The sequence below is a fragment of the Rattus norvegicus genome, chromosome 2 (genome assembly GCF_036323735.1).
Source record: "Rattus norvegicus strain BN/NHsdMcwi chromosome 2, GRCr8, whole genome shotgun sequence".
NCBI lineage: Eukaryota > Metazoa > Chordata > Mammalia > Rodentia > Muridae > Rattus > Rattus norvegicus.
The window spans coordinates 192883503-192901363 of NC_086020.1; the positions used below are offsets into that span (position 1 = coordinate 192883503).

Here is a 17861-nt window from a genome sequence, read left to right on the forward strand (position 1 = left end):
GTCCTAAACAGGCTTAGCATGTTCAAGTGATTCTTGAACACAAAGCTACAGCCAGGCGCAATGGTGCCTTCCTGTATCCCCAGCTTCTTGGGAATTGAGGAAGATCACAGGGAAGGGAAGAAGAGAAGGGGAGCTGCTCAGCTTAGAGTGAGGAAACCTCCTGAAAGACACATTGCATAGCTCTGGGTAGGTAGCAGGCAGGCTTTGTGGGACTGCCCCATGTTTGTAAGGATGCTCTCCCTTCTAGCTCTCTCTTCTAGGATCCTGGTTTTCCCTCCATTAATAATAGAGTTTCTCTTTGTTTTAATGCTCTGTGCCCAATGTCCAAGGCAGACAGAGTGGTAGGCATTAGCCAAAGCAGGGAGACACAATTGCAGGGGGAAATGAGGACATGGAGGGAGGTAGCCAGACAGGCTGCTGCCTGCTGCCTCCACTTGGTGTCCCTCTGGGCCAAGGCCAAGGCCTAGTGGCTGACCCAGGGTCTCTGTGTCCTTGGTTGCCTAGGTGAGGAAGGAAGAGGCTGGCAAGAGTGGAGCTGGCAGCGAGAGGACTTGGGTTACTTGGGGTTTCCTACACCTTCTCCGTTCCAGTTTCTTTTAGGGAACTCTTGGAAAAAGCCCCTGCTTCTTCCTAATTCCAACAACCTGCCAATCCGATTTCCTGTACTGGCCCCTCCCTGTGTTTTGGAAGGGTGGCTGCCTCGGGGTCTTCCAGGATCATAGAGTGGGGAGTGGTCTTCTCTGCCTCAGTAAGCTGGAGCACATGAGCTCATGTCTGTGAGTTGAGGATGTGAGCAGGTTTCTCCACTGGGGGTGCCCACACAAACAGGAGCCACTTGGCTCCTCAGAGTCACAGCCTGGCTACATCTGTTTTTCCCTGTTGAATTCAGAGCCCTGGAGCCTGACTTTGATTGTGGCTGGAGGTTGTGTGGAAGGAAAGTGTTCCGTTGCTAAACATTCAGAGGCTGGCTTGCCTTTATAAACATTCTGACTCACTCTGGTAATATTTTTTTTAACTTCATACCTGACACCATGGATAACAGAGACAACTATGTCTGGACAGTTTCTCCAAAGCCGTTCTACAAGAATCAGAATAGATAATTATGCCGGAATTGCAGATCACAACTCTGAAGGAGAGAGCTTACCCATATCCAGTCTCAGCAGTCCAGAGTTCTGGGGCCTAGCCTGTTCTTTTGGAGGAAACACCCAGGAAGCAGTAATTTTAGAACTCTCAGGAACTATTTATATAGGCAGATTTCTAGCTAAGAAATTCATGGTTCTGAGTCTCTACTGAGAATGTAGCATGGGAATTTGGGGTTCACAATTTGGCTAGGTTCCAGTTTACCTGTTATAGCTTTGCAGCTTTTGTTTACCACATCTCTGATTCTTTAGCTGTGGACTGGGAATTTGTGTCAGTGCAGGGCCAGCTCAGCTACTGGTGAGTTACGAACAAATAACTAACTCTCACTACTGGTGGACTGAGGGGATGCTGAGGAAAAGCCATCTGATGAGGGAAGACAGCACGACAGAGGAACAGTTGGGGTGGGCTTAGACCAGCATCACATGGGCCTTCTCAGCAGTGGTTCTTGACATGTGTCAAGTGCAGGATACAGGTATCCCTGGAGAGGGCTGAGGCCCCAGGAAGTGGCACCAATGATGTAGAGTGAGGCACATGGAGCACCTAGAATGCCAACCACTATCTGGTAGCTGCTGCAGCTGTTATTTAGAAAGCGTCTAACCCTATCCCATGAGCTCAAATGCATGTATATGCCTCTACATACATAGATACAGCCAAAACGTAAAATTGGTTCAAGCAACCGCAGATCAAAGATCTTTTTATTAAATGCATCTCTTCTGAACATGTACAGACCTTTACGTGCCATTAGTCCCTAAATAATAAACCTCTAGAACATGTGTTGTGCCAGATATGATAAGTGACCTGGAGGTGATTTAGAGGATGCAGAGACATGCGAGTGAATTATGTGTAAATATGATGTCATTTCGTGAGTGGCTCATGCATCCACTGGTTGGTGTGTGGACTCCTGGGACTAAACCCCATGGCTACTGAGTGAGTGATAGCTGCAATTATATGCTTTTAAGGGAAACTGGAAGGAAAACTTCTGCAGAGACACACACAAAACAAAATTAGATGAAAAACCAATCATTAGCAGGTTGCATAAGACCATCTGCTGCCAAGATCATTGATGGTGGTGAGCTTGCCAATGTACCTACTCCCAGCGAGGATTTCTAGATGTGTTTGTGCCGATGGGCCTTAAACAGGCCAGGCCCTCTTGGTCCTTTGTTAACTGAAACAATGCCTCTAGAATGGTCTGAACTCTGAGGAGGAAAAATGGAGTCGACAGGGAAGTCGGCGTCCCTGGGAAAGCTGCTGCTGGTATCTCGCTGGCATCACAAAGCCCAGCCATTAATGATAAAATGCAATTTCAAAGGGCTTTCCTTTATCAAATCAAGAAAAATAGGGGCTTAGAAAACACAAGAGATTTATTAAGTAGGTCACATGTTTGTCTTGTGTGCTCTTAGGAAGAGAGGACTCTATGGAAGCCATTTTGGAATTAAAATGTAGTTATAAGCTAACTGATCCACCAGCAGCTCTTTTTAAAACCAAACTTTAAAGAAGGTATCCTAGGAAGCCTTAGGGCTTACATCACGTAGACTCTTACAGCCAGGTTTGGCAGGCCCAAGGAACGAGTTGCAGGAAACTCCTGTGTTTCTCTCCAGCCCCAAAGAGAGTCTCATTTCCAACCAGGAGGGCAGTTGCCTCCTTTCACACAGAGGCTTGCTATGGAGCAGAAGCTGCTGAGGCGCTTAGGCATTTTTGTCCATACTGGGGTGCTGCATGCTGTTCGAGTGAGTACATGTCCTGGTTATTGCCAGAGAGACCTAGTGAACTGTACCCACTGCGGAGGACCTCTCATCTAAGTTCTCCAGCCCCTGTACACTGGCAAGCTGCCTTTTCATGACATCGCTTTCCTATCTCAGACATCCTCCAGATATGAGGGCACATCCCACCTGGCTGACATTGAGAGCACAGCCTGATACATGTTCTTCATTGCATTGGGATCTCAGAATATGTGTCTAAGCACAGACGCTTGGAGGGATGAGGCAGTCAGTCCAGGACTTTGAACTTATTTCACTGAGCACTGGAGAAATATATACTGACTGAAGGTTCTCACTTGTGCACTTGTAAGGAGGGCTAAGACAAGATTTGTAGACCTGAAATCTTCAGAAAACTGTGGGAACTACAGAGGTCCAATTCACACTAGAACAGAGCACGGTCCCCAGCTGCCTGGACTGTAGTGTACAATAGAGGAGGATTTAGGGAGCTGGACCATAGACTGTGACCCCAACTCTATCTTCACACTGGATCAAACAGCAGTTGTAGTAGTAGGGACAGGAAGCAATGACATTGTAAGCAAGAAGTCAGTACATTAAGATGGCTCTCCCTTGAGGCGTTATGGAAAAGTGCTGATAGGATGTTGTTGCTGCTGGCTGCTGCCATCACCACCACTGCCCCTTAGTCAACTATCTCAGTAAGGAGTGCAGGATGAGAATCAGGACTCTTGCCTCTGACCTCTTGGGAAATCATAGGGATGTCCTCTCTACCCAACCAAGCTGCTTTGAGGAACAAAGAGACGATAGAAAGGAAAGAGCTTTGAAAAGTGTTCAGGCGATGGAGCCAATACTGTTGTTTTTAAATGATACCAGTTCTCTTGTAGCCACATCCATTCCCCATGGAATGATCCTCTTAGTGAAAGGGGATCCAGAGGGATTGATAGAGCTAAAGCAGAGGGAGCGTGAGCTCCCTCCAGACTGCACAGCCAACCGTTCCCCACTTAGGAACCAACAGGTACCCTGAGGACCTTTTGATCTGGGCTGGGCTGGATGGTACAGGAAGCAGTGTCACTAGCTTGCAGCCCCATCTAGGTCTGTTAACAGATAGGCCTGCCCACAAACCAGTTGTGAGCAACCCAGAGGAACCCCCAGGAAGTGCCTGAATGCCAGAGTCAGGGGTTCCCCACAGGGGTGGGGCCCAAGCTCCCCACCACCACTTCCGGGCGAATAAAAATGGTTTCTAAGTGACTCATCTGACTAAAATGCAAAAGGAAAAGACAGAGACTTTACTCCATGAGTCAAGCACGAGGCCCGGCCCTAGCATTGTGCTATTCCTTACCTCAGGATAGGAGAAGGAAATCAGGAGGGCCAGGCCCAAGTCTCCCAGAACCAGCACATTGCAGTCCTTGTTTTCTATGAGGTGGAAATCTCCAACCAACTGAAGTAAGACTTTTGCTGTTGCTTGGGAGGCCAGATGGCCTCTTGGGGAGTGGCAACTTGTGACCTTGGGGTGGTTTTGTTCCTCTGTCTAAGAAAAAAGGTAATGGTGCAGCTCAGTACTTCACAACCATCATGAGAGCTGCTCCAGTAAACCTGCACTAGGGGACTGCAACGGGGCCTGCCAAGAACAGCCCGTCACACACAACAATTGTAGTAACATTCTCAGAAGGATCATTAACTCTTCTTTCAAACATGGTGCTGCTAATAATGTTGTGAGTGTCTATTACCTTACTGTTTACCCTCATGAGTGGTTTATTTTGGTTTTTGTTTTGTAACACGCCCTCCTGTGTGTTCAATATCTGTGGCACTGTCCTGGAAAGAAAAAAAATTCACACAAAACTGATGATAGCAGGTCCTAAGCTCTGTCCTTAGCCACATCCCAGCTCTGTCCCCTCCCCTCCCATTACCCAGCAGCTACTCTTGCTTCCCACACCCTTGGCTTCAAGTCCTTCAGTGGTGGAGACAGCCACTAAGTTCAGAGGACAAGGGATTCTGGGGCTCAAGGAAAGGCTTGGAGTTACATCCCAACTGTGAGGCCAGCTTCTGACTACCCCGGACACAGTATCATTGGCCTTATGGGGGTTGTAGTGCTTCCTCTCCACAAAGGTACGCAGTCCAGGGTGAAGCATTTGGACCTCAGGAGGCATGTGGTGGCTATTCACTGCAACAGCTCTGAGCAGCAGTAGAGGCAGCCTCTTCCCCTTGCTGACTGGGTGTTCTCAGACAGGTTGCCTGGCTTCCTTCAGGTTCAGTCTCCAGGTATGTCGCCTGTTATGGTAGTAGATAGGATTACTTTGCTGAGTGAGCCAGTATGTATGGAGTATAGACAATAAGCACCACCAGTATAGGGGCAGCAGAATGTTCTACAGAGACGAAAGCCAGAGTACTGCTGGTGTGGGACAGGGCTCTTGTCTCCTGCACTGGGCTTGGTTGGCCTGTCTTTGGTCAGATTCTAAATGGCCTCCCCGGCTTTTGATCCACAGGGCTGTATGTGCTGGTTGGAGCTGGAGCCCTAATGATGGCTGTGGGTTTCTTTGGGTGCTGTGGAGCCATGCGTGAGTCACAGTGTGTGCTCGGATCTGTAAGTGGGGTTTATGGGGTGGGCATGGGGTGGATTGGCAGACTTCTCTGGGAGGAGTCAGGAAACCTGGTTTGAAATGCTAGCTTCTCTAGGACATAAAGTCTTGGCACTGGATCCTCTCTGATGTCTGTTTCCTCCATCTCCTGCATGGGAATAATACTGTTCCTGCCTCATATGGAAAATGTGAAAACAATGAGGTCATCAGAGGAAAGGCGTGTGGGGAAGAGGGCATCAGAATTGATTGTTTCTTAAGAAATGATACTTCACTGTGGATGAGGCATCTTGAAGATCCTCACAGCCAGGAAAGAATTGTTATCTGCAAGGAAAGCATTTCTGGTTAAGATCAATAACTTAGCAAACATCCCTCTGGTGTCTTACTTTAATCCCCAGTTTCTGTTTGAAAACACAACAAAAGCATCCTCTGTTACCTGCTACCCAGCCGATGTTCTGAACCAAACCCTCAAGGGGATGAGGAGCATCAGAGAGATAGCTTTGGACATCTCACAGAGAGCCTGGAGCAGGGTGTTCTGACGCCCCTCATTCCCATCCCCATTAGTCTTTGGGTTTTGTGTGCCTACCTGATGTGTTTCCTCTCCCAGGCTTTCTTTCTATAAATAAAGCTGAAAAGCTGTTTTGTTTATCACAGAGGTGAGTTTGGTTAGCAAACCTAAGACCTGGCAGAACATGTATCCATAAGGACACACACACTCACATGCACTCATACACATACAAACACACATTCATATACACACTCACACACACTCATACACACACTTACACACACTTACACACACAAATACACACTCATACACACTCACACACTCATATACACACTCATACACACTCACACACTCATATACACATACATACTCACACACAAACACACACTCATAAACACACACTTGCACATACACAAACACACACTCATACACACTCACATACTCATACACACACACAAACATAAATTCATACACACTCTCATACACACATACACACACACGCAAACACACACTCATATACACACTCATACACACACAAACACACACTCATAAACACACACTTGCACACACACAAACACACACTCATACACATGTACACACACACACACACACACACACACACTTCTACTCTTCTCTACCTCTCTTCAGAGAAACCTTCCAGATCACAATACTCACATCTCACTCTTCCCCATGCCCAAACCTCGTTGGCAACCATATTTCCTCTCTGTAGAACTTATGTGGTCAAGTATTGACTGAGTATGCTGCTGCCAGAACTGTGCTATGATAGGGTCTCTATGTGACTATCTAATATTCCTTTATTTGAATCCCCTTTGCCCAATATAAGCTTTATGGTTTTGCAGAGGTCAGGACCTTGTCTACCACTGTGTAAGTAGCACAAAGGACAGAGCCTGGCACAGGACACATGCTCAATAAACAATTGTTCAGTGAAGGAGCAGACAAACCCCACCAAAGTGCTGGGCAGTTGCATCAAGGAGACAAAGAGGAAAAAGGCTTGACTGTTAGCAAATGCATAGCCTTATCCAAGGCCTTACCAGTAGCAGTTCTCATGGGGAGACTGAAGCAGGGTGTTCTAACACCCCTCATTTCCCATCCCCATCAGTCTTTGGGTTTTGTGTGCCTACCTGATGCTTCTCATCTATGGCTGTGTGAAATGTGTGTCTCTTCTCCCAGACATTCTCACTTTCTCTAAATAACACTGAAAGGCTGTTTTGTGTATCCCAGAGCTGAGTTTGTTTTATCACAGAACTGAGAATGCAACCAGGCTAAATAAATTGAAAAGGTATTAAGTTAATGATGTTAGTATTTTCTCTCTACAGTTTTTTACCTGTCTGCTGGTGATATTCGCTGCTGAAGTAACCACTGGAGTGTTTGCATTTATAGGCAAGGATGTAGTAAGTAAAACCTGGAAGTTTTGCGGCTGTTAAGGCAGTTGTTATTAAGAAACAAAATAGTTCCCCAAATTGTGTAAGTAGAACCTTGAAGCTAGCAGTGTCCAGAGCTCATCGTGTGTATGAGTAGTAATATATGGTTTCTAGTTCACACATAAACTGGTCTTTGTTTGCTTGTTTGCTTGTTTATGATTTCTGGTTTAAGAGTGCTCCTAATTAAAAATGAGGCAGACATTAGGTTACAGACAAAAGAGTGGGGCAAGGAAGAGGAAGAAAGAACACACCTTCTCATCCTTGGCCTAAACAGGGCCTGCCCTGTTATGAAAAGCCAAATCCTGGCCTGCTGCATGCAAGTCGCAATACTCAGTGCCCAGAAGAGGTCATGAGGAGAGCTCACAGGGCACGTGGGCTTTTAGAAGGATAAGAAGACCTGGGAGGGCAGTCTTAAGAGTGCTGTATTTCCAGTGAACTTGTGTGCTGTCCATACTGGGTGTACGAGCTGAGGTGTAAAACTGATAAACATGAAAGATGAGTGACTGCACCCTGTGGAACATTCTTTACACAGCCCCTGTACCAGAGGTTACAAGACTCAGACTAGCTCCACATAGAGCTCAAGCCCATGGATTTAGGGGTCATATGTCTTGGCACTAGAGAAAGCGCCCACTAAGCTGTGTGATATCTGAACGCAGAACATCTTGACAGTGGACACCTGCCTGTGGGTTGGCAGGAAACCCTGCGGTCATAGAGTCCACCTCAAGTGGCTTACCAGGATCTCCTACATGGGCCTAGTTGACAGTGAAGCCTGTCAGGTTTACAAATCCCCACACCAAGAGGTGGCTCTAATGTAATAAAACATTCTTGGTCAGTTTATCCTTCCTTTTTCAAAAGCATCTCAGGACCTCTAGAATCTGCTTTGCTCTGTATGTTCAGAAGTCTCTTAAAACACAGAGGAGTGTGCAGCAAATCAGTGTCGCCAAAGGACACAGAAGAGGGGGTTTTCTTGGTAAAACAAAAATGTCTGCAACTCCCCATTCACGATGACCTTGTATGTTTTCAGGCTATACGACACGTACAGAGCATGTATGAGGAGGCCTACAGCGATTACGTTAGGGACAGGGGAAGGGGAAATGGAACTCTCATTACCTTCCACTCAGCAGTGAGTAACTTCTTCTTTCACATCACATCTCCTACTAGCCATGCACGAGCCAGGCTCTCTAGTCACCTAAATTAAAAATAAACATGAATAAAATAAATGGGAGCAGCTGCCTTTTATCTTAACTCTGATAAGAGCCATAGTTTGTGCTTTGTGTAGAACTTTGACCAGAAAGAGACCTACCACAGATTCACAAGAAATCGGGGCATGTGCCCAAAAGAGACCAACAAGTATGAGCAAGACACTGAGAAAGCCACCCAAATGTGTGACATTGTGGTGTGACGGAAGCAAAGCATGGGGACTGTCTCAGTTAGGGTTCCATTGCTGTGAACAGACACCATGACCAAGTCAACTCTTATAAGGGACAACATTTAATTGGGGCTGGCTTACAGATTCTGAGGTTCAGTCCATTATCATCATGGCAGGAAGCATGCAGCATCCAGGCAGGCATGGTGCTGAAGGAGCTGTGAGTTCTACCTCTTGTTCCGAAGGCAAACAGAAGACTGACTTCCAGGCAGACAGGAGCAGGGTCTCAAAGCCCACCCCCACAGTGACACATTTCCTCCAACAAGGCCATACCTCATAATAGTGTCACTCACTGGGCTAAGCATATTCAAACCACCACAGTGATCTTGAAGCCAGGAACCCTCAGTCCAGCATGTCTCTTAGCAGCTTTGTGATGGTGGTGAGTGAGTCAGACGTCTCTGATATCTTTCAGCTCACTCCTCATCTATAAAGTGAGTATCATTTGGAAACAACTATATTCTCTTTTAGAATATTCCATGGGAATGTGCTAGAGTGTTGTGCTTAGAGCTACATAGAGTCAAGAGAGGCTTGTAGAGGAAATGAGCCACACCAAGGTTATTCTGTTTTCTTAAGCACTGCATTTTGGAGAAGTAACTATGGACTTCTGGGCCACGTGTTCCCAGGTACCTGGCTCTATATGACAAGAGTGCCTTAGAAGGTTCCCCAGAGATGTCCAACAGTACAGTCCCTTTGTCTTCAGCAGCCAGCCCTGAGGCAGGGTGCCTATTTGCCAGCCAGCAGTCATGCCTGTTCTTCAGGCCTTGGGCTTCCCAATGGCTCCCTCTCCTCTCCTCAGATAGTCCCTGACTAATGAGCCCATTCCAAACTCATAAAGCTTTTGCTCCTCAGCAGGTTTTGGGACTTGAGGTCTAACGGAGCTAGCATCTAAGGTCCTGCTTCTGCCTCTGCCTCCCAGCTCTTTATGGAGGACACCATCAGTTAGCTCTTTGCCCTACCCTGCCTCAAGTCACTTCATATGATAAAACGTTTGCAGCTTTGGAGAAATCGTGTTTCTGGGTTGCTAGCACAATCTTCCAGTTCTTCCTTCGGTCTCCAGAAATAGCAATTTGGGCCTCAGAGGTGCTTTGTGGCCTTGGCACTGCCAGCTGGCAATGACACAGAGCCCTGGGGCCAGCACTCCTGCCTCCTGTGTCCTAAAGCCTCTTCTTGCTCTCTAGTTTCAGTGCTGTGGAAAAGAAAGCTCTGAACAAGTCCAGCCCACGTGTCCAAAGGAGCTTCCAGGCCACAAGGTAAGCTGGGTGTTCCAGGGTCTCTTCAGCAGCCCCCTACTATAAGGAGGTTTTGGTGTCAGAGGCAGGGAGACTTGGGCCTTCTTTCCCAGGATTCTAGGACACTGCCTCCCAGCAGACCTGAGCCTGACTCATGCCCTATGACATAGACAACTCTGAGTCAGGTTCCTCATGCTCTGGCAATGGTGGGAGGCTTGCTCATCAGTGACTATGCCATGTGCTTAAGGTATATTCACCTGGTTCATCAGGACAACAGTTCTGTGATGCCCCCATCTTTCTGGGACAGTCACAGCGCTGATAAATTTAACTCTGTCAGGTGTTCTATCAGTGAAAGAGACAAGACGCCCTTCCCTCAGGGACTTCATAGGTTAGCCCAAGGCTGTAGCGATATGCAAAAGTCTGTCCAGGGAAACACAGAGACACAGCAGAATTAGGAAAGCTTTGTGTGGAAGGACATGAGTCTTGGCAAGGGGAAGCCAAGAGGGCAGCTGGGAGAGGGTCATGCTGCAGGAGAACAGGGGCCATTGACAACTAACATTTCTGGGAGAGGCAGGCTGGACTTTCACCTGAAAGTTTGAGGAAGCCATCACTCTCTGCAGACTGAGAAGCAGAATGGCGTTTGCCTTGAAAAAGTCCTCTTCCATGCTGAGGTATAGCTAAGGGCCTTAGATACTTCCGTGAAACCAAAGTCTGGCCTTTTGTGCTGTTAGCTTAGGGCACCATGGAAGGGATTGGATTTCTGTCTCATCGAGTTTGCTGTGGTGGTGATGAGAAGGTTGACAGACGCTGAATACCCTGAGGTTGAGGTGACCCCTTTGAAAAGACTTCGCTGCTCCTTGCCACCCAAGTGAGGTTAGCTGAGAAAGCTGGACAGAACAGAGAGGAGAAGGCAGCATGCTCACATGATGACCACATGGATATCAGAGGCAATGAGAAGCCACCACTGGGTTCTGGCTTATCCACCTGTACAGAAGACACTGTCGTTCACTGAATTAGTGACTGGAGGAGAGATGACCAATTATAGAGAAAAGAACTATGCATGGGCTTTTAAAGTGTTTTAAAAAATCTATTTTAATTATGCATATATGGGGAAGGAAGATGTAGATATGGATGTAGTTACCCAAGGAAGCCAGAGAAATCACGTTCCCCTGGAACTGGAACCACAGGCAGCTGTGCTCTGTGCTCCACCTGACAAGGGTACTGAGAACCAGACTCGGGTCTCCTACTCTTAACCGTGGGCCTTTCTCTAGCTCCTAATTCAGTGTTTTTAACATTGTGGTTTGGAAAACTGGTGTGCGGCTTAAGAGAGACGTTAAGAGTATCGATGACTTACGAAATCGTAGAGTTGTAGATTTGGATTTGACTCATGAAGAAAAGGGAAATGTGAATAAAATTCTAAGAAACAACACCATCTAAGACTGGGCAAAAGAGGGAGCGGCCAAATAGGGACACTAGGAGGAGGAGTCAGACAGGAGGGTGGTGCTGCAGGAGACTGGCTCAGTGTTTACTGACTCTGCCTGTCAGGCACTGTGGATACAAAAAACGAATGCAACAAGGTCCCTCCCAACAAGGAACCTACTGTCTAGTAGGAGATAGAAACACTGGCTTTGACGCAGTGCACAGTGGGGGATGGACACAGTTTTGTGGGGCTCCGAGAGCCCAGGGAAGGCATGGAGGGGACACCAGCCAAAGGGGGACCGGGTAAAGACTGAGTGTGGTGCAGATGACAACCCGACTGCATCTTCCACCCTGAGCTGTAATTATGGAGTGTCAGCCAAGTACAAGAGAAATGAGTTCACAAAAGATGATATGCAGATGACTATTAAACACAAAAAAGCATGGGCCATCAGAAGCAATCTTAAATTAATAGCAGCTTTAAATGACAAGACCCCATTGTTTAACATGTGAGATTGGCCTCTTACTAATAACACAATATGGGTGAGAATGATGTGAAATGGATATTTTATTAAAATTGGTACAATGGTCCTAGAGATTATTAGTACAGTGTCTAAAATGAGCTCAGGCTCTTTCATTAGAAACTCCATTTCTCAGGATTTATTCTAAAGAAAGGGATTTTTTAACACGTGCAGGAGCTGGTGGTAAACTGTTTACCACACAAGCATGAGGAGCTGGGTTTAATCCTTGGTACCACATAGAAATCTGGGTGTGATGGAAACTGCCTGTAACTCCAGTGCTGGGAAGGCAGAGGCAAATGACCACTGGGGCTCGCTGGTCAACCTATCCTAATTGGTGAACCCCAAGTTCCATGAGAGAAGCAGTGTCAAAAGATAAGATTGACAGCTCCTGTGGCACACACACACACACACACACACACACACACACACACACACGAAAAATATGGGGGGAAATGCAGATAGAAATGTTTATGCAGTGGTATTTATTACAAGATATATGCATTAATAACCAAATACTGATTTCTTAACATACAATAGTAGGATGTCATTTAAATTATGATCCTTTCATAGGATACGTCTTCTGGCTACTAGGAAATCACATTTTCAAAAATATTTAATGTAAGAAGACATTTTAGTGCCTTCTGTTACGCATAAGAGCACATAGATCAATATAAATGTGAGTGTGTGGGTCTCTGTATGCACAAGACCCATCAACAGTATTCGTTATGATCTTAGCAGAGGACAGATGTTCCTTATTTTCATGTTATTAATGTCTATTTTCCAAATCTCAGTGACTCTGTACTCCCTTGTGAATAAGGAAAGCCAGGACATGTTTTGTAATTTGTTTTTCACAAAAGAAGCGCTCTGTGAGTGGAAAGAGGCTGTTGGCAGAACTGGGGGCAGGGCAGCAATGGAGACAGGCTGCTGTGCCTGCTTTAGGTTGGAAACACTGAGCCTGGTGTCACTTGGAAACGTCAATGGAGATAAAGAGCCTGAGTGCAGGAAGGGAAGAGTGTGGCTGGCAGACTTCCTGAGAGAGTGAGACCCAGAGCCAGAGAAGGAGCTAACACAGAGAAGGACGCTTGCTGCTTTGGCTCTGAGGAAAGGAAGAGAAGCTGGAAAGGGATCCTTGCACCTTTTCACACTCACTGCCTTAGGCGGAGCCTGGCAGAGAGTCCCAGTCCAGTGAGGAGAGACAGGCTGGAAGGCTGCAGATGGACGGTGGCTTTCTTTGGCCAGAAGCTGCTGTCTCCAGCGTGCTCCAGGCATTCACCAGAATGCACTGGGGGTCTGCGTCCTCACCACCAGGCTTCCCCAGAGCAGAGGAAGCAATCTTACTGCTCCACACCCACCAATGTGCTCCAGAGGCTGAAACGAGGTCTGCAGAATCACTAAATAAAGAGGAGACATGAGTGGTTACCATTTCCTAACATGTGTGGATATCAGAGGATGCTAAAGATCTATGTGCCCTGAGGATGTACCTGGGCTGAGAGTAGACCTCTGTGTCGGAAGTCACCAAGCAGAAGTGTTTGGCACTGAGAAACTAGTAATGGTTACAGATGGTCCCCTCTGCCCCCTGCCCAGTTTACCCCCACCCCCATCCATAAATGTTCTTCCAACCCGTGCTTTACAGATCTCCTAGGGGTCAAAGGTTGGAACCCATAGCCCAGCTGACACTGGAGAGAATGCACTTCTGACTCCCAAGATCTGGCTTTCCTAAGGATTGGCTTTCCATAACTTAATTTGTCTCCATGCAGATTTTTTTAGTCTCTTAATAAGTTACACATACCTTGCATAGTCAAATACATCAAGTGTATAAACTTTCTTTTAAATTGTAAATGACAAAGAGGAGGTTATAATTTAGAGAATATCGTATCTTTCTTTGCTGAAAGTAAGGAGAGGCTTAAGTTTTGGAATGCAAGGGGGTGGGTGGAGAGGCAGCTTTGCAGCACCATATTTCAGAGCTCTGAAGCAGACCTTTGGCCTGAATAGAAAAGCTTACCCAAAAGGAGAGAATTACATTTGCCCAACACTATGTTTCTGCTCTACAGTTGTCAGGTTGATGTCACCCTCGAGGGATGGTTTGCATATGAGCAGAAGCCCACAGGGATTAATGTACAGACCCAGATAGCCAAGGGATCCACTGGGCCACAGGATGAGTCGCACAATCAGTTTTCACTGATGACTTTTTTTTTTCAAAACAGAATTGCATCGACAAAATTGAAACCATAATCAGTGTTAAGCTCCAGCTCATTGGAATTGTTGGTATTGGGATTGCGGGTCTCACGGTAAGAAAGTTCTAGAATGTAATCTTTTTTACCTTCTAAGAAGCATTAAACCCTTACATAGTATTTCTCTTCAAATTGGAGATGACAGTATCTTAAATGGCAGTTCTCATAATGGGTAAAGACTTTTGTCCGCAGTACATCTCCAAAGAGCAAAGTTAATTATATACATCGGTAGTAACTGTGTAAAATATTCACAGATTCCAGCATCCACTCAGTCATGACCTTGACTTTGTCATTGCAATAACCTCCCATTTAAGCCTGCCGCCCTAACCTTGGTAAGTGATCTCAGGTCGCAGTAACATGCGAGCAGGTCTCTTCGTCTAGGCGCTGACAGGAAGCGTAAGGCAAGCATCACAAACTGGATTCACCTCCTGCTTTCTTTACTTTCTCTTAAGCCCTGGGATTGAAGGAGGGTTTCTTAATTTCTCTAAGCTTCGTAGAATATAAATTTTAAACAGACCAGCCTTAAAAGATTATTATGAAGGTCAAATGGAATACTGCCGATAACCTATTGTTACCAAAATGAGTGTGGAAGAGAGGTCGGGGATGAAGCTCTGTTGTCAGAGTGCTTCCCTGGGACTTACGAAGCCCTTGGTTCGATCCCCAGTGCTGCACACACTTGTGGTCCAGCCACTTAGGAGGCAGTGGGAAAAGGATCACAAGTGTGTGGTCTTCTCCGCACATAGTGAGTTTGAGACATGCCTGGGCTAGCTGCATAACACCTTGTTTTGTTTTTATTTTTGGAAAAAAAACTGTATATAAGAATTAGTAGCCCTAGACAGGTTGGATGAGAGTGGCAAGGAGGGTCATCCTCACAACTGAAGGTTTTGTGTGCTCTTCTGAGAGGCTGCACATCAGGCACTGGGTTCCTTAGGGTTCTGTTGCTGTGAAGAGGCACCATGACCATAGTAATTCTTATAAAGGACAACAATTAATTGGGGTGGCTTGCAGTTCAGAGGCTTAGTCCATTGTCATCATTGTGGGAAGCACAGCAGTAAGCAGGCCGACATGGCGCTGGAGACGAGGAGTCTACATCTTGATCTGCAGACAGCAGGAGACTGGGTACCATGTGTGGTGTAGCTTGAGCATATTTGAGACCTCAAAACCGGCCTACATAGTGATGCATGTCCTCCAACAAGGCCACATCTCCTAATAGTACCACTCCCTGTGGGCCAAGCATTCCAACACACGAGTCTACGAGGGCCAAACCTATTCAGGTACCACAGGCACCTGTGGATCTGTGTTTCTGGAGGACCTGTGGTGCAGAATGGATGAGGAAGGGTGGTAGCTCATGGTAAGATAGAATTTACTTACTAGTCTATGTGTAGATTATCTCCTGGTCTACCCAAAGGCAGGCCTACAAGGATGTTGAAGAAATCCATGAATTGGTAGTTCTTAGGGAATACCCAAGCATTTTCCCATTCTCTGTATCCAGAACACTGGGTATGGCAGTAGCTAGAAATACTATTTGGTGGCCCTCCAAATCCAGAGATATCTCACAGACCCTCCCCACATTCTCGGGGCTCCCCAGTGATGGTCCTGAAGCAGCATCTTAGAGTTACTATTGCCGTGACAAAGCGACAGGGCCAAAGCTACTTGGAAAGGAGAGGGTTTATTTGTCTTACACTTCCAGTTCATCACTGAAGGAAGTCAGGATAAGAACTCAAACAGGGGAGGAACCTGGAGCCTGGAGCTGATGTAGAGGCCATGGAGGGGTGCTGCTTACTGGCTGGTTTATTGTGGCTTGCTCAGCCTGCTTTCTTATAGACCTCAGGGATAGCAATACCCCCATAGTCTGGGCCATCTTCTATCAACTACTCATTAAGAAAATGACCTACAACCATATCTTACAGGGCCATTTTCTCAATTGAGGTTCCTTCCCCGATTGATAACTCTAGCTTGTATCAAGTTAACATAAAACTAGTGAGCATAGGCAATTTGAAAACATTACACAAAATGGACGCATCAAGTAGACTGTACTAACAATTGCATAGCATAGAAGCAGTCAGCCCTGACTTGTGACCACAGCAAGCTGAGTGGGAAGGAGTCTCTCAGAAGGAACCCCTCAAACTATACCCAGTATGAGTAGGGGGAAATTTAAGCTTGTAGCTCATTAGGTGTCTCCCTGCCATACACTGCTACTGGGTTCAGTGACTGCAGACCTGAAATCCTTGCTGGCTGAGTCCTTACTTCCGTCCTCCATCCTCCGTCTGCCTCTGCCCTCCTGCCTTGATGCATTAAACATCCTCAGCTCCTGGTCTGTCTTAGGATGGGATTGAGGAGAGATCCAGAGGCATGGCGCCAAATTCTCAAAGCGAACATTACCATTCATTATTGAGGTCCTCACAGACAGGATTACTCTGACTGTGGACGTGTGGAGGTAACTGGGAATACCTAAAGGGCCTTTTGGTATTCTCTTCAAACCACCGGCACAGTGGTTCCATCCAAGTATCCAGCATCTCAGAGAACTGTCTGAGAGACAGAAGAAGTCAGCAATATTATAGCTCAGTTGCTTCCGTTTATATTTTGGTGGATCTATTGAGTTAAGCAGCCACGTATCATTTGTGTAGAAATGGACCAGGAGTGACGAGAAGCTGTTTGACAGGGTTCCACCACTGTAGTGCTTTTCTGACACTTAGACCATAAGCACTTTTACCTAAGAGATTAAGAACGTATTTCCTGAATGAGTAAAATAGATCTGAGATTCATCTTAAATATAAAATTCAAAAACCAGAAATGCATCAGTCTTTCATAACTGTAAGAACCATAAGCCAGAAACGAGCCCTGTCTTACAACAGATGTGTCTGTTAAGACGGATAACGTACACCCGCGGATCCCGGCCCGCAGCAGCTCTCTGCTCCCAAACCCCGTGGGAGAGAGACCTCACCACCTGATCAGGTGGGCACTCCTGAGGCTGCAGAGCGGAGGAGACCACCAACACTGCCCACCCCTGCCCACGTCCCTGGCCCAAGAGGCAGCTGTGTAAGGCCTCTGGGTTCCCGTAGGGGAGGGCCCAGGAGCGGCAGGACCCCTGCGCCTGAGACACCGCCGGAACCTGAAGGAAACAGACCGGATAAACAGTTCTCTGCACCCAAATCCCGTGGGAGGGAGAGCTGAACCTTCAGACAGGCAGACACGCCTGGGAGACCAGAGGAGGCTGCACTCTGTGCACGTCCAGACGCCAGAGGAAAACACCAAACGCCATCTGGAACCCTGGTGCACGGAGGCTCCCGGAAAGAGCAGCGCAGATCTTCCCGGTTGCTGCCACAGCGGAGAGGACTTAGGCAGTACCCCACGAGCAAACTTGAGCCTTGGAACCACAGGTGGGACCAACTTTTCCCCTGCAGGAAACTTGCCTGGTGAACTCAAGACACAGGCCCACAGGAACAGCTGAAGACCTGTAGAGAGGAAAAACTACACGCCGGAAAGCAGAACACTCTGTCCCCATAACTGGCTGAAAGAAAACAGGAAAACAGGTCTACAGCACTCCTGACACACAGGCTTATAGGACAGTCTAGCCACGGTCAGAAATAGCAGAACAAAGTAACACTAGAGATAATCTGATGGCGAGAGGCAAGCGCAGGAACCCAAGCAACAGAAACCAAG

The 17861-nt window shown here is 46.9% G+C and overlaps 1 protein-coding gene and 1 long non-coding RNA gene across 4 annotated transcripts in view; one reads left to right on the forward strand and one right to left on the reverse strand.

Moving 5' to 3' along the window:
- Positions 1-17861, forward strand: part of Tspan2 (tetraspanin 2) — a 57278-nt gene that overhangs the window by 17291 nt on the left and 22126 nt on the right. For all 3 annotated transcript variants that reach the window (XR_005500365.2, XR_005500364.2, NM_022589.2), the window contains exons 3-7: positions 5336-5433; positions 7271-7345; positions 8400-8498; positions 9980-10051; positions 14172-14255. Coding sequence is in view for 1 of the 3 variants with exons in the window: in NM_022589.2 (NP_072111.1) it covers positions 5336-5433; positions 7271-7345; positions 8400-8498; positions 9980-10051; positions 14172-14255 (428 nt within the window). In the remaining 2 variants the exon portion in view is untranslated. The remainder of the gene's footprint in view (positions 1-5335; positions 5434-7270; positions 7346-8399; positions 8499-9979; positions 10052-14171; positions 14256-17861) is intronic.
- On the reverse strand, positions 4587-10020 carry LOC134485942 (uncharacterized). Its single transcript, XR_010064373.1, has 2 exons — positions 5701-10020; positions 4587-5120 (listed from the first exon to the last, which is right to left on the reverse strand). It is a non-coding gene; the product is annotated as an uncharacterized LOC134485942 (long non-coding RNA).